This window comes from Meleagris gallopavo, chromosome 1 (assembly GCF_905368555.1).
Source record: "Meleagris gallopavo chromosome 1, MGAL_WU_HG_1.1, whole genome shotgun sequence".
NCBI classification, from domain to species: domain Eukaryota; kingdom Metazoa; phylum Chordata; class Aves; order Galliformes; family Phasianidae; genus Meleagris; species Meleagris gallopavo.
In genome coordinates this window covers 99,359,200-99,376,795 of record NC_139404.1, presented here as the reverse complement: position 1 = coordinate 99,376,795, position 17,596 = coordinate 99,359,200, and the positions used below count along the sequence as shown (strand labels likewise).

Here is a 17,596-nt window from a genome sequence, read left to right as displayed (position 1 = left end):
GGGTCTGTACACCAATTCACATGTGGTTACTTCTTGAAAAAGAAATTAAAACACAAACTGAAGTGCTGTGCTCAATAGGAAAAGACAGCTGAATCTCAGCCAGAAGCTGTAAATGCTGACTCTATTGAACAGGACATGCTGGCTTCACGCAATAGAAAAACTGTGTTATACTTTCTATGACTGTAACCTGTTGAGAATTAGGAAATATCTGTTTTATGGCATAATTTCTTTTATTCAGAAACATTACTTGATGTAAATACTGTGTGCCTGCTTATGATTGTTTTGGTTCTGTGCAGCTGTTTCAAAACCCCACCAAGAAATGCAATCAGGTTACCTCACAAAGACACAGTATCTGAATCACAATACCCAGAACTAAAACCATAAAAGAAACTTCTACACTTCCAGCACTAGCAACAGAGAACTCCAGTGTAGCTATGAATAATAAGGGCCACCATATCTGCTCTGCAATCTGCATCTGGGAAAGATGGGTTCTGGGAAGGTGCAGAGGAATGAAGTGCATGTTCTAAGTCCTGGGAGAGCTGCATTGCATAGGAGCTATACTTGTAAACACTATTTATGCCACAAAATACAGCTTGTCACAGATATTACATTGTACATTAAAAAAAAAAATCTTTTAGATTACCAGGCTGCCCAGAGCCACATCCAGCCTGGCCTTGAATGCCTGCAGGGATGGGGCATCCACAACCTCCTTGGGCAACCTGTTCCAGTGTGTCACTACCCTCTGAGTGAAAAACTTCTCCCTAATATCTAACCTAAACCTCCTCTGTCTCAGTTTAAGATCATTCCCCCTTGTCCTATCACTATCCACCCTCATAAATAGACATTCCCCCTCCTGTTTATATTCTCCCCTCAAGTATTGAAAGACCACAATGAGGTCTCCTCAGAGCCTTCTCTTCTCCAAGCTGAACTATCCCAGTTTCCTCAACCTTTTCTCATAGGAGGGGTGCTCCAGCCCTCTGATCATCTTAGCGGTCCTCCTCTGGACATGCTCTAAAAGCTCCAACAGAACAGTTTTCCAAGTAATTGAAATCTTTTATAACAATCCCTTTGTCAATCTGCAAAATGTTCAAGTTGAACAGCAAGGTTTTTCTTTTAATTATGTTTCTATAATATGTAAATAATACTCACAAGTAAGCAGCCTTTCCTTCTTCCAGTTCTTTACTTTTTCCACTTGAACCACTCTTTTTCCCACAAATCCTCCTGGTGATGCACATTAGCAATCCGCATTGTCGTACAAAGAAGCAGCTGACATCAGTCACAACAAGGATTAACAAAAGGGCCGCCACTCCCAGGCCAATAACAGCACGAAGTCCAAGACCATTAAAAAGAGTGTCTTGAAAGAAAGGAAATTTGAATTCATTAATAAAATTAATCCCAAAGAATAAAATTTTCTGAAGTTTTTAAGTCACAGATCAGGAGGCTAAAGGATGTTACAAATGTACCATTCAAAAACTAAAGGAAAGAAGCAGTACTGAAAAAGAAGCTCATATACAACACAATTAAAAAATCCTAAGACCTATCTTTTCTACATAACATTTTCCCACTGCTGAAAATCCAATATAGTCACAGAGCATAAATCACATTATTTAATAATAAACAATATGATACTTTTAACATTTCAAAACCAAGTATATCCAAGTATGGATCCTAAGAAAAATACTATACGTTTTCAACATAATAACAGTTGATGTAAGTTGTCACCGTCCACATTTCAAATGTAATTAATTAGCAGTAGTGCTAAGGAGAATTACTAAACAGTGGTAAAACAATATTCTTGTAAAGGTCATCTTTTAAATTACAGCAGAATGAAGAAGTCAGAGAACATTTTTTTTCAAGGTATAGTCTGCAAACAGAGACAAACTGTCAAATAAATTAACATGAAGAAAACTAGTATTATTAAATGACTGTATGGTCAAGACCTCATCTTGTATAGTTCTGAACCTTGAAATACTGTCATACATTTCAGAATAAATATATTTCACATCTGATACTGCTTTCTGTAGTTGTACCTTTAAAGCTGCTTATCTCATTTTGTCTCAAATGATATTTCTATAGTAGAAAATAATGCTATAGTTTTGAACACTGTGACTCTGAACTAACAAATACTGCTTTATGAATTCAGATGACCATTATGAAGGATAGGAATTGCATCTGATCAGTAACTTAAGGGAAAAAAACAGAACTTAGTAATGGTTCATGGGCCAGCCTAGCTCAAGAAGGTACCAGTCTATCACAGGAGTTGGCTAATGACCATTGCAGATGTGGTAGTATGTCCTGAACCGATACCACTGGGGAGGGAAACTTTTACTTTGCATGCTGGTGTACTGCATCAGCATTCCTTGCTTAGTTTTACCATGTCTTGGGAGTATGAGTCAGTAGTGCAATGGCACATTTCCACTTGCAGCTGTCTATGCCTGTACCAAAAATAAGACCAGGATTTTTTCACAGTAGATTACATAAGTACTGTTTCAGCTGACAGACATAAAAACATAACAATGTGATTTACTAATATAAATGTTTTAACAAGGTAACTGCTATTATTAACATAAATGTTTTAACAAGATAACTGCTATAATCTTTCTCCCACTTTTACAATATACTGCGGATATGAAAATTAAGGAAATATTTTAAGCTTTCATATGTTTTGCTTAGCTAATTTTTAAGAAAATATGTATTTACCTTTTCAAACAGAGTTTAAAAATAATTTTCTTAATGACTTCTACATCAATGCATACTAACAGAAATATATGCTTTCTTAGGCTATTTGATATCTTTCTTAAATGGAAAATTAAAAATTTTTTCCAATCGGAGGAGAGAATTTTATTTTTTATGCAATCTGTTTCATTGTCTACTGTATCAGCTGTTCTTTTACAGAACTGTTCTTCAGAATGGTATCATGGTATCATGTAATAAGCCAACATTGAATATATACATTTAATTGGGTGATTGGATCAGTAGATAGACAGACATCACTTCAAATTTATTCTCCCTTTTTAAAAATGCAAAGGAACACTTTCAAATAAGCAAAATGATGGTGTAGCAATGAAAGGTTGTTCCATTTATGCATTGAAAGTTGACATTTCGCAAATTTACTTTCCCTTTTTTTAACATCAATAATCTTAGTTAAATATTACAAGTCTGATTTCTTATACATCTTCCAAAACTTACTGTATTCATATATCCACACATTTAACTGGTTGCACTCTGAATTGCTGTCAATGGCTTGGTGTCCATGAAGAGATGAATAAAGAGGGGTATTCCTTGAGGATATTGATACTGGTGTTATTTAATGTTTGATGGTGACACAGATAGTGGGATTGAGTGCACCCTCAGCAAGTGTGCAGACAACACAAAGCTGAATAGTGCAGCTGATGCAACAGAAGGAAGGGGTGCTACACAGAGGGACTTAGACAGGCTTGAGAAGTGGGTCTGTGTGAACTTCATGAAGCTCAACAAGCTCAAGTGCAAGATGCTGCCACTGGTTCAGGGCAATCCCAAGCACAAATACAAGCAAAGTGGGGAATGAACTGAGAACTGCCCTGAGGAGAATGGCCAGGGGTGTTGGCTGATGAAAGACCTGGAGTACTGCCTCCAGGCCTGGAGCCCCTAGCACACAAAAGATGTGGAGTTGCTGCAATGAGTCCAGAGGAAGGCCATTAAGATGACCAAAGGGCTGGACACCTCTCCTCGGAAGAAAGACTTTGTTCAGATTGGAGATGAGAAGGCCCTGAGAAGACCTTATAGTGACCTTCCAGTAACTCAGGGAGGTTTACAGGAAAGGTAAGGAGGGGCTTTCTACACTGTTTTTTTTTTTTTCTTTACTGACAGTGATAAGAAAAGGACTTAGTTTTAAACAGAAAGAGGAGAGATTTTGATTAGATAGAAGGAGATTTTTGACTCAGAGAGCAATGAGGCAGTGGCACAGCTGCCCAGAGAAGCTGTGGTACCCCATTTCTGGAGGCACTTAAAGTCCGGTTGGATGGGGTCCTGGGCAGCTGAGTTGGTGGGGGACTGGGGGGACAGCCCTGCCCATGGCAGGGGTTAGGCTGGTTGGGCTTTGAGGTCCAAATGGAGTCAAAATATCAGTTCCATTTTGTGCCGTAGCACAATAATGTATTTATATATTAGGTACATTCTTTTCCTAGTTGAAAATACACTTATTTTAAACCATACAAATTCAATGTTATGTGAGTGAAGATGATCTTAACTTTTTTTTTTTTGTTTTGAAAAGTTTATTGTCTACTTGTCTGAGTAGTCTAATAAGACTATAAATACTGACTGAAAAAAAAACAATTTTAAGTTCAAAGTTCTGGAGGAGATTTCATTAAACTTCATTAAAATTACACTAGATTCAAAACAATGTGATTTTTATTATAAAATATGTGGCATAAATAATACAATATACCTTGTCATGATAATGAGGAAAAATGCCAACTTTAAGCAAAGCCACTTCACTCTTTACTCATTCAAATTTATCAACGAATACTTACAGAAATACAAACTTTTTAGAAATGTATTAAAAAAATGAAGGAAGTTTCTATAAATGCTGTGGAAACTACTGGCAATTTTCAAGGTCTTGTTTATTCTACAAAATTTACTTTTAATTTTCAAAAACATAACCGAACTTTTTCTTTTTTTTAAATAGTCATCTAAATAACAGGAAAGACCAATGAAGAACTTTGGCAAGTGAAGCAGAATTTCCCAGTGAAGAGATAACTGGAAAGGAAAATTTTATAGGCACACAGATTTAAATTCAGAGTGAATTCTTTTTGGGGGTTTACATCAGATACATTAAGTGGAAGCAGATCTGAAGTGAGAACAATCACCAAAATGGCTGCAGACTATACGAGCACGGTACACTTCATATACAGAAAACTAAAGTTATTGCTTCTGCACAAGAAGACAGAACCTCATACGCAACATTCGTATACTCACCCTCACGTTACATAAATCCTTTGACATGACAGAAGTTTTCTGTACTCGTATGGAATCACATTGTATACGTTGAACTGCTTGTGCAATAGAATAATAAATAAATAATAAATATTAAATAAAATAATTGCCAGTGGAGTATGAAATATCCTGTTTGAACAAGGGAGTTAGACGAGAAGGAGGCCTCTCCAGAGGTCTCTCACATTTTCAGTCATTCAGTGGTTCTAAGTTTTGTTGAAAAGCATTTAAAGGAGTGCCTTTTTGTTCCTTTATTCCCTTCTCCACCTCATTAGAGGTGGACGCATGATTAAAGAAAGGAGATGATTCTACTTAGTCCTTAACTTTCATGGCCATTTACATTTTTAAGGAAAAGAAAAAGCAATTATATGAAATACTTCAGTAAGCTCACAGGGTAGTACCTGACAGATACATCTGAAAGGGTGTCCATGTGCGTGCATTATGGGGCATTATACTTGAACCATCATCCTTTCTTTCAGACAGGTTTGAAGCTAAAGTTAGAACTTCTTTTCAGCTGAATAGTTGAAAATCATGAGCTAGAGGAGAAATGATGAAACTGAAATGCTGCACTGGGCAGTGGGAGGTAAAAACCTTAATCTGGTTTGTCATCCTCTTGAACTGTCCTAAACTTTCCATGACATAGGTTGTCCATCCACGATGGCTATTTCTGCACTACGAATGTTGTCTTTAATTTTTATCTGATCTGGAACCTTTCTTGGAATCAAAAGCTTCTAAAATTCAGACACTTATTCAAAACCTCTAAAAAGGTAACGTATTTCAGAAGTCAGTATCTGTTGATCAGCATCCAAACAAACATTGTACCAAAAAGTTGAACAGCTGTACAAGTTTTCGTTTACACAGCTAAACAGCATGTACATCATGATAAAAATAACAGCAGCAATGAAAGAATTTATCAGAAATGTTACAAAATTCCAGACAGACAACATGGATCTGAAATACGGGTCCAGTCCTGATATAAAAATGTATGCAAATACCCTAAAATGTGTCTTGGAGATGGTGTATGACAAAATACAGAAAAGCCAGTTTTTCCTTATAATCACTGAAATTATTAATTTGTTTCTGAATATTTTGAAATGCTTCCTTCTTTCCTTTGGTGATATATGTGTACACTGGAATTTGTACAAAATAAAACAATAATCAATTTATAGCAGCTAAAAAGGACTCATTACTCTTCTATAAATGATATAATGATATATATAACGCTTCCTTGCATTTTCTTGTATTGGAAATTGATACACTTCAAAAGTAGTACTTTGCTTGCTGTCTGTCAAAGCGTTCTCCTGGACAAATGTGAAGGGAGTGCTGTGTGCTGTGATTCCTTTAAGGAGGTTGATCAGGATGCAAAGACTCTGTGACACCCAGTGAATCTCCCAAGTAACATGTACTCACATTTACTCACCGAGTGAATTGTATCCTGGGTAGTACATGAGAGCAGCATGTACTGAGCTTTGGTAGCAAAGCCTTCAAAGAAACAGTTTGATGATTGAAGAGAATGCTTAAGCTTTGTACAAGAGCTAACCACTACTGAGCAGTCCTATGCCTTACTGAAACAGAAACGAGAAACCAACCAATAATCCGCTCTCCTATCCAAACAAGTTCCAATAATTTGTCTGACAGAGCTGAAGCTGCGTGTGCTGGTCTCAGTGATTTAAAGCAATAAAACTGGTCTGTTGAGTCGTTAAGTGTCCAGCAGCTACATATCTACCTCCAGATGAAATAAAAAATACAATACAGTTGCAGTATCAACTTTTAAACAATTGTTATGATTCTGTGCAAACATTTACTGGGAGAATGTATGACGCAAAAGAGACCACTCCAGTCATTAGGATTCTTTTCTATCTCATCCTTTAATACAAAAATATGATAACTCCATAATCAACAATTATGGAGTATCAAACAACAAGTCTCAATGCATTTTTTTCTGTAGTGATTTTTCCTTCACCTTCTCCTAGGACAGATACTGCTATACTGCTGCAGGGCAGTGTACAAGCACACAAGGATATGTGCTCTGTACAGCACTACTAACACATGCTGACAGACACGCCTGACACATAGCTGTGGAAAATAAAGGGACATTATTATTGATCCTGATGTAATTGACTAGCAAGAGTGAAGGATCACTCCAACTCTTGTGGCCATAAATTATGTATCTTCACTGTGAGGAAGATACCAACCAGTTGGCTCATCACCAAGCCTGCCCACAGTGGAGTTGCAGAGCTTTAAACTGACAGCACAAGATGCACACACATTCAAGGCTGTCTGCTGTGCCAGAAACATTACTGACTTGAGAGATGTAAGCTACTCAGAGAAGCATTTCTAAAATTATATTTATCAGAAATGTTATGCTTTTCTGATATTCCTTCAAGTGAAGGAGTTTTTCTTTACTATGCGGATATCTTCTAGCCAACAAGTTTTCTGAAATTACTTTTTTCATTTCAGATGAAAATTTCTTTTATGGCTCTTTCTGGGTACTGAATAGTACTCAAATTCTCAATTACTCTAATGGCCTTTTTTTTTTTCTTTTTCATTTTTTTCATATGAAGGTATCTTAAATGAGATGCAATTGAAATAGCTAAATAAAACAAGCGCTGTAGTATAAATTACAGCTTGAATGTTCCTGTCGTGGATGTCTTGTCTGTGTCTGATTAGGTGTAAGAAGAGAAGGGAAATAAAGCCATGTTAAGTAGAAAAAGTTCTAGGTTTGGAACTGAAGTTATTCTTTGAAGCTGTCAATTACATTTTTTAAGCAGAGCTTTAAAACTTACTCCTAGCATCATCAATCTATCTTCAAGCAGCTTCAGAAGTACCTCTAGCGCACCTAAAGAGTTATCAGGTAACTACAGCTCTTTTTTTTGCATATTTGCTCTGCAACTATACTAAATCACAGGTTTTTTTTTGTTTGTTTGTTTGTTTTTTTTTTGCTATTGGTTACTTCCTTGGGCAACCCTAGAGGAAACAGGGAAGAAATCCCCACTCTTCCTATGGTAACAGCAGCCAGACAAGGCCAAGAGAAGAAATACATTTCCAGGGCAATCTGTTTCACACTTCAGCCAGCCAATCAATACATCTTTCCCAGTATTTTCAAGGCAAAAAAAGACAAGGAAGAAAGCCCCAGCACTTCACATGTACGAGAATGCATCACTTTTTGCTTTCAAAAAAAGCACCTCAAAATGAGGACAGACAGCCTGGCCTTCCTTCCGGTACATTGAGTGGTGAATGGCTGTGCAAAGACATTGAGTTTATGGAGATTGTGGCATTAGCTCCATGCTCAGGATATTAAAGGGTCTTGAAGAAATGACTGTGTCCCAATTTCCTCAATCCAAACTGACAACAGATTTACTGAACATTTCTTAAAGGAATTTCTAAAAATCTGTAAAGATTAATTAAGAATGACGTGTGTATTGAAAACATACAATTATGGGTGTTCTGAGTACTGTCATTGCATAAAAGATGAAATTATTTTTATTGTGCTAATTATGTGCATATACCACAGAGACCTGAGAGATTTTTGCATCTTTATGGCGGATGACAGCTGCAACCAGAGAAATATAGTCAGGAGGCCTCTAAGAGTCAAACTGTGTTGGGTATGTATTTGAAATGATAAAATATTTCAGGCCTGACAGCACTTTCGTTTAGTTCATTACAGAGGTATATGCAAACACAGCAGTTTTGAGCTTGGAAGTATTACTTGGAATAATATTTTAAGTACATAATTACTGTATAGCATTAGCAATAAAAATATAAGTTTAGTGTTATGCGAGTTGGCAGTATATGATGCATGTTTTCATTTGAAATAGTTACAACTGCAAATGTCAGCAGTTTGACACAGCATGGAAGTGCTGTGCACCACTACAATTTTTCCTAGCATAAAACACTTGCCTTTTGAGATACAGTTGTTTCAAGAAGACAGATTACATTGGTGTGGATCAAATACTCTGACAGCATACTTATACATATATTTCACATATTTGCTCTATTAGTTGACTAGCATGGCAGCAATCTAGCATGATCCAAACCAAAAATCAGGGAATTTTAATTCAATGATTTTTATTTTTTCAAAAGATCTATTTGCTTTTGGATAAAACACTGAGGTTTACTGTGAAAATGTAAATATTGATACAACATGAAAAAATCTCTCCAGTTATAAGATAGATAATGCAGAAAAATAGTATTTTTCAGTAATAAAGAAAATACAGATAGAAATGGTTTAAGTCAGTTTTGTTTATTACAAAAAAATGAAGACAGAAGCTGCACAAAATGTGAACTTTGAACAACAGATGAAAGACACACAAAGTTACATACATTTCTTGACATTGTGCTTGGAAATATGCTGAAGGACATTACATTGACACTATTCAGACATTCTTCAGGGACAAAGCAGAGAGATGACAGCAGGTATTGCATGCATGAAAGAAACCAATGAACAAAGTGGCAGTGAAACATGAATGTCATGAACTGAAACCATGTAATCACTGTACAAATTAAACTATTTTAAATCTAGATTTTTCTAATTGCCTTTTATGTTGATTTTGAAACAATAAACTTAGAGTAACAGTGCTGCTTGCAATATTTTTCAGAGAAATAGTTTAGGGTACGCTGTATATACATTTTTAAATGCAATTCTTTTGGAAACATTCATTCAGGAGATTTATTTTGCTTGTCTTACAACTCCCTTAAAATGTATCCTTATTAAAATTATATGAAAATGATGTTTTTACTAGGAGTTGCCTCTACAAAAATGTTGGGTATAAAATAATAAATATTCAGAACCTTTAATAACAGTATCATACTTAATAATGTAATTACAAAGACAAGAGTAATTACAATTTTTTCTGAGAACTTCAGTCAGTCTATATAGAAAATGAACAAAAATAGATATTCCTACCTCAGCTGCTTGACATAGTGCCTGTTAATCATTTATACTTAACATATCTTTCAAACATACATCTACCGTACAGGTACTGTTTCTCAACTGGAAAGTTGTCAGATTTGCTATGTTTGCTATTTGACATCGTTGACTATATTAGATTGTCACTGGCATTAGAACAAACAGAATTTTCCCTGTAAGTTTCCATCACTTACACTTTATGTCCACTATGTGCATAGCAAAGGAAATCTGAAGATTCCTTGTATGCCTGGAGAAATGTGATGGATGAAGTAAAACATGATAAGCTCAACAGAGCCCTGGATGTAGCATTTCAGTGATGCTGTTACAGACCTTAGAAGCTACATTTCTCTTGATACTGTTCAACAACTTTGTTTTTCCCCTTTTCCCTAAAAATCCTGATGAAATGAGCAATGGTAATCATCAACATAATGAACAACAGATAGAAGACTGGAGACTATTAGTCCAGTCACAAATTGTAAATGCATCACTGTTACCTTTTTTATAAAAATTCTTTTATCATCTTAATCAATTCATCTTACATTTACATACAGATTTGAGTGGAGCTATAGAATTTAGTGCCTGAAGTTTCCATGTTGTAACTTATTAAGTAAGGCCCAGGTATCTAACTGAATATTGATCATATTTTTACATCTTTAATTAAACTAGTGTATTTGTTTTCATTCTATTTTTCCATGAACATATTTTTCACATTAGTGTTTGGCTTGTACTTCCATCACAACATTAAATGGAATGTTAGTTTGTTCTTTAGTGATGGTATGCTTTGTATATCCTGTGAAATCATATAGACAGACATATTTTATTGCTGACAAATGTATGGATTACATGGGCAGTATGTGTTTTTATGGGCAATGTTTTCCTATTTATCTAGACAGCAATTTATCTTCTAATAACCCTACAGTAAAAAATAGGATCATATCTGAAGTTTTACTAAGTAAGCCATTAAACTATTTTGTAACTTGTCAAACTCAGGAAGCAAGAAGGCAACTAAAATCTGATTAGGAAAGAAAACAGCCTTAGACTAAAAAAATTGTAAATAAGAAGATTTTAAAAATACTGTTCTTTAGAGATATACTGCTATATTAAAGAATAATCATTATTCTTCTTTACTTTTCTGCACCATCAATTTAAATTTAAGGCTGTAAGTTCAGTGCAGAACATTTCAGCGCTTCAGTCCTGCAGACAGTCGAATATTAGCATTTCAAAATATGTGACAATGTTGAAAAATGGGAATATTTTACATTGTCAATCATAAGATCTAAAATCTCCTTCACAATTACTATATTTAAAGGAACAAATTTACTAATCTAACATTAAAGTACTAATGACAGCAGAATATCACATTCAATTTGCGAAGACATATTTATCATTTTAATACAGTCTAAACTACAATTTAAAAGCTATTCAGTCTTTATCTACCAATTATATTTTAATTTGCAAATGTCTCTTTCCACTTTTCCCTATTCTTGTCTGTAGGAAGACAAGATTTTAAAATCTTCAGTGTCTTCCTGCAGAATGTATAAAATACTGCAAAATAATCTTGTTCTCATTGTTTTCAAAGAATGAATTACGATTTTTTGAAATGAAATTCAAATAGAACTGTATTAATTATTAATGTCTGGAGACAGATGAAGAACCCAAGGATATTATCCTCTTCTTCTTCCTTCTCTTAACAGTAGTTTAGGGACATTGCCTAGACTGGCCTGGCTCTCCTATAATAACTAACAAAGTCCCTATAATACTGACTTAATTCATACTCTTTGGACTCAGTTGGGAAGGGTAGAGACAAAAGAAAACTAAATATTCACAATGCCTGATAATTTCAAAATACATAAAGCAGAAGAACATAAATTGCAGTAGACCAAAATTTTCTATCATTTTCAAAAGATTATGTATTCTTCAGATAAATCTACTATCAATTAGAAAAATGAAAACTGTCTATTCCACTGGCACTGTTACACTGAATATAAAAGAAAACTTTTCAGTCACAGTGTACATGCAGCTTCTAAAATTTTTCACAGCATTTAATTAGCCCTTTCATAATATGACTGGAGAGTGCAGAGCTCATCATTCTCTGTGCCCTAATTCCTACCTTGCCATATTATATACCAGTACGAAATGGGAGAATAGTAAATTTTTAACCAGTGAAGAACATTTCAAATGTTTACCAAGAACAGAGAAATGTTTATGACATCTTTCGTATGCATAATAAAAAAGTCAGTAGCAGAGCATAAAGCTTTTAGATTAGGAAAATGTTGCAAAATAAGGAAACATCATAATTGGGTTGAATGTTGACTGTGCAACCTTAATGAGAATCTGTTTTACTTCTCATTTTATGAGATCATCTAAGATTTATTCTAGACATTCTAGTTACCCAGTGACAGGCACTGACTAGTTCTGATGGTATCCATATTTTGGTTTTCTTTGTTATTCAGCACTGCATTAGCGAGTGCTCTATTGCGTCTACAAAAGAAAGTTATTTTCCTTAAATGCATCTGTTGCCTACCTTACAATGAAAAGAACAGCTTCTTGAAAGGATTTGCTGCTGCCCTGGTTTTACAAGGAGCCACAGTGTCTATACCACTGTGCTTCTGCAAACTGAGAATGAGCTCCTTGCAGCAGATTATGACGAGCTTGTGCTGAGGCACACCCAGTGGAGATCAAACAGTTCTCTTTTGATCAATTTGGACTGAGATTTTCAGAGACTTATAATGAGGCCAGACTTCAGCAGGGATATCTTTTCTTTTTGCTTTGGAATGTAAGCAGCATCTACTTTCTACATATTTGCTAAATGTCAGTTCTCTGATTATAAGTACAGATGTACTTGCAGGATGTTTTTCTGTTGCCGTTTTTGCCTTTTTTTTTTTTTTTTTTTTTCCTATGATAATAACATGGTAACAAAAATTTTCTATACTAGATTTTGTAAATGGTTAGAAAAAAACAAAGCTTCTTGCAAAAGTTCCTGAGACAATTCCTCACTAAAACTATTTAGCATAAGCAATAGCACTTATCGCAGTTATAATCAACTGAAAATATATTTTTGCATTTGGAAGATTTTGTAACTGTTAGGTGCAGCTAGCGGCTCAAACCACGGTTAAACAAAGAAGTTTTCATAAAATAAAATAAAAAAAGTTGGTGTTAAGATTCCTGATTTAATTTAAGAATTAATTTAAGATTTAATTTAATTTAAGATTCATTCAATGTTGTCTCTAGGGACAATAAGCATGAAATAGATAAAGTGTTATAAAAGTAACAATTATAAAACTAAGTAAAAAAGTCAACGTATACATTCATATTATTCATGGCAAAACAGAATTTCACTCAACTAATTTTAACTGGGAACCAACAGCTTGCATTCTCACAAAATTTGAATAGATATCTTATTCCCTGCCATGTTATGCCAAGCACATGTCAGTGCGATTCAGTTCAAATTAGTGAAGAGGCATTGGGTTAAAGTGATAAAGTGCATAGGCAATGTTTGTGAATGAAACAGTGGCCCTACTTAATGGGGTGAAAGTTCTTCTGAAGATTGTATGAAAGCCAAAAATTGCATTTGCTTGAATTCCAGCTATAGTTTCGTTATATTAAATACGCAGATTTATATACATTTTTGTGAATAAAATAAAGTAGTCTTCAGATTTACACGTATGCATTCTGAGGACATCTTACTTACGAGGACATCTCATTCATGACATAAGCTGGTTTTCTAAAATGATTTTTTGTTTATTTTTATGATGGAAAGAGGGTCTATTAATGTTGTATTAATGACTTCAGAGAACAACCAGGAACTGGCAAAACTGACAATAATCGCTGTTTCTAAGAAATAAGAACATCCCTTACACTGGTGAAGATAAATGAATTTATATTTGACCAAATAATTTCAAAGTTATAAGCTAATGGTTATAACCCCCTGAAAGAAAGAAAAGAACACCATATATTGTAAATGTATTATTTTTGCTATGCTCAGTAATGATTTGAAGGCAAGTACCTAAAAAAGTCAACTACATAGATTCTAATATCAGATATACGCAGGTCAATTTTTACATACATACTTACTAAATTAATATAGAAAAAAATCTGAGGCTTTGTATTCTTTGTTCCATCTTCCTATGTTCTATGTTACACAGAACATACATTTTACATATGAAACAGGGAAAAGGCTTCTACCTATTCTTTACTGAAGGTCAAGATTAAGCTCACTGGAATTTCAAGACCAACAAATGCCATGAATTTGAATGTGGCACTGTTCCAGTTTCAGAACTGAGTTTGGAAGACAGCAATGTATTTTACGTGCTGAAGCATGGCTGCAGAGAGGTACACTGGAATTATAGGAAATTAAATTCTATGAACTAAAGCAACTCGTAGACTACAAATCAGTGAATAAATGCTTTTTAAAATCCAGTAGAAAGTACAAAAGATGTCTATATTAAGCACAAAGTTTTAAGTACATCATGGAAGGAGCTAGTAAGTATAAGCACAACACTGTAAAAGGGATTAACACAGAATCAAAATGCTCTCAAGGAAGTTCAATTGATGTCATATCTAGAAAGCTGTATTACTGAGATTAAAGTCTAGGCATAGATTTCTTAACACCAAAATATAGAAAACATCATTGACTCAAATCAATCAAATGAAACTGAATAGATCACATTCTCCAACTTCTGTCAGATAGAAAATCCAAGCATAATCTGTTGAATTTGTTTCAGCATTTACAAGTTTACAAAAAACTGGATGAAGAATTTTACATGCATAGACTGAAGAAATTACACTGTTTCTAATCTTGTATTAGAAATTTTAGAAGAGCTATAGAAAAGTACATTTATTTATGTCTTTACAGGTTTGCATTTATTTTCTCTAAATATTAAGAGGGAGAGGAAAAATACATATTTCTTGCCTCATCAACAGCTTCACAACATGCACCAGAAACTTATGACTACAATGAAAGAGAAACCAGCAGCATTCAGCTGCAGGGACTGGCCTCCATTTTCACGTCTAGTAGCTTCACAGCATCTATCTGTGTGGATAGGAAGTGTTAGAGAAAATAAGGGTACGAAAGAGAAATATATTGAAAATAAAAAGTGAAAAATTAGATTAAACATTAAAAATAAAGGATCAAAAGGAAAAAAACAGTAATAGTGGGAAAGAAAAGAAGAGGAAAAAAGAATTAATTCACCAGTAACACTCTGCCAAATACAATCAGTTGAAAAACATCACTATACTAAAAGCATTAAAATATGATTAAAATGTGTATGAAATTGTAACTACTGAGGTGCTTTGGAGCTATAGAATGGACAAATCTGGATACATTTCTCAGTTCTCAAACCACAAAAAAAAAAAGATGGTCCTTAGTAGCAGCAACATGTGGCTCTTCACAGTTGATAAAGTGGTAAGCTCTTTTGTCTAACTTTAAAGCAACTCACTTAAGCATTCAACCTAAAGCATATGATCAACTCTCTTGAGTTTTCCCTCAAAAGATAGAAAATTATTCAACCACGCTCAATCTAAATAGTAGCTTTCATGTGCTTTTTGCATTGGAGGTACATGGAAGTGAGGAAACTACAATGCAACACCAATCGGAAATACTGGATATCTGAACCATTAACAAATAGTAGACTTGGATGACAGAAGAAACTGTAGAAAAAGCAAAGAATTACATTCAGAAAAAGGTTCCCATCATGCATGAACATAGAGAAAACACAGACTTAGTGAGCTGTTTCTTTTTGCCCCAAAAAGTTTATCCTGTTTCTGAATTACTGGAGAAATCTAGAACAGATCATTGTCAAAAGACCTTAATAACACGGACATAAGTCCACCCAAAATGGGACCAATGCAATTAGCAAGAGCAGCTGTATAATTACTTAGATTTTGACTTTAATACCAGGGTGTGATCAGAACAAAGACGCTTTTCAAAATATTCAACTTCTTGGATATTCAAGTCTTTACAGTACGTCTGGATGCAATCCAATGTAATATATTAAGTTTCTATCTATATATATAGCACATATATTTTCTACTAACATTTATATTGAAAGCTCATTTTCTGTCAGATGATGTAGTCAAGTTTATACAATACAGTGTAGGTTTAAGCATTTCAATCTCCTTGACTGGATATATATACATATTTTTAACTTTTACGTACAGTGATACAGTAATTATATGGATAGTGAATAGAATCAGTGTAAGGCTACTGTTTCAAGACAGATTTCAAAAGAAACTGAAGTGTGGAAAATTTTGTGTAGAGTGAACAATAACCTTGTTTACATCTAAACCTATTTAAAAAAAGTGCATTTTAAGAAACTATAATGAAAGCAGATAAAAAGTCTTAAGTTCCTCCATTTTCATTTAAACTGTGATATTTCTGTTCCTTAATAGAATTATTTAAGTTTGAAAACAATTTATTTAAAGTTAAAATCATAGTAGAGGACAATGAATTAGATTTTAGAACAAATATATTATGGTATCTCTTCCAATCTACGAGTTCACAGCGTAAAGAGAAAGGCAATTGCTAGACAAATCTCGAAAAATAGACACTAAGAAATGAAGAATGTAAACACTGCCCAAAATCAAAGGTTTGGGGATTTGAATCATATAAAGTTGCTGCAATACCATTCAAATTAATCTTCAAACACAGATCTGTTGCTTTATGAATATGCTCTGGTGGGAAACTTGCTATCATGACTTGGCTGCATAATGTTTAGCATTATGCACTTATAACATGACTGCTCTTATTTCACAAATACACATCTTAGTGTAACAAAACAAGTAGAAAAGACGGTACTTTACCCAATCCTAACACATATCCTTACTGTGGTGTTTTTAATGATAGAAGTTTATTTAAGAAATAATGATGTTCAAGCTGTTCAGAATTCAAAATCAGTTATTTTTATTAAGAACAGTTTGTTCCTTATGTGTATATTAAGAAAATTTTTGACACAGTAAACTTCCAAAAGCTGTTTTCACAATACCTTTTTATATTACTAGAAAATGAACCTAATGATTTTATCGTTTAATATATACTTTTAAAAATCATTAGTATTACAAAGCAACATAATACTAGGAATTACTTATGACAAGTATTACACTGTGAATAAGAGTATAATACTTGTAAAGTGTGACCCAGAACTTCAACCTTCAACTTTTTTTTTTTTTTCAGCATTCAATACATAAGCAAACTTCAATTCCTAAGGTAAAAAGCGAATTCAGTTGCTGTTGAAACAGAAGTTCTGTGAATACAGAGTAATTCTTTAATTATCACTAGTACTTTCTAGCATTCATTGCTTTTCTAGTATTTGGTAGTAGTAATTTCCTGTGAAGTCATACTGTAAGATATGTTTTGTCAAAAATAATTTTTTTTCTTGAATTTATTTCTGCTTACAAACATATATGATTGTAGTGATAGTGTAAGACTGCTTGTCTGATTACATCAGATAAGTTCTAATAATTTCAGGAGTAATCTCTCGCCCTTTTCATGTAAAAACCACTACAGCAGAAAATGGAGCAAACTCAGCTTCTTTTTCACCTAAAGTAAGACTATTTCTTGTCATTTAAAACAATGGTAATCTCCTGGATTTGAAGAGAAACAGCTCTTACTCAGCAATTTTGTTATTTGCTTGCAAGAAAAATTGCAAATAGGTTTTGTGGGAGCTATCATCTTGCTGTGAATATAGATTTCGCTGGTTGTGATTCCCACCACCAACT

The 17,596-nt window shown here is 34.1% G+C and overlaps 1 protein-coding gene across 1 annotated transcript in view; it reads right to left on the bottom strand.

Moving 5' to 3' along the window:
• The window catches only part of NCAM2 (neural cell adhesion molecule 2), a 260,302-nt gene that overhangs the window by 12,316 nt on the left and 230,390 nt on the right, over positions 1–17,596 (bottom strand). Inside the window, exon 16 of the mRNA XM_085241440.1 lies at positions 1,150–1,354. Coding sequence (XP_085097566.1) covers positions 1,150–1,354 — 205 coding nt within the window. The remainder of the gene's footprint in view (positions 1–1,149; positions 1,355–17,596) is intronic.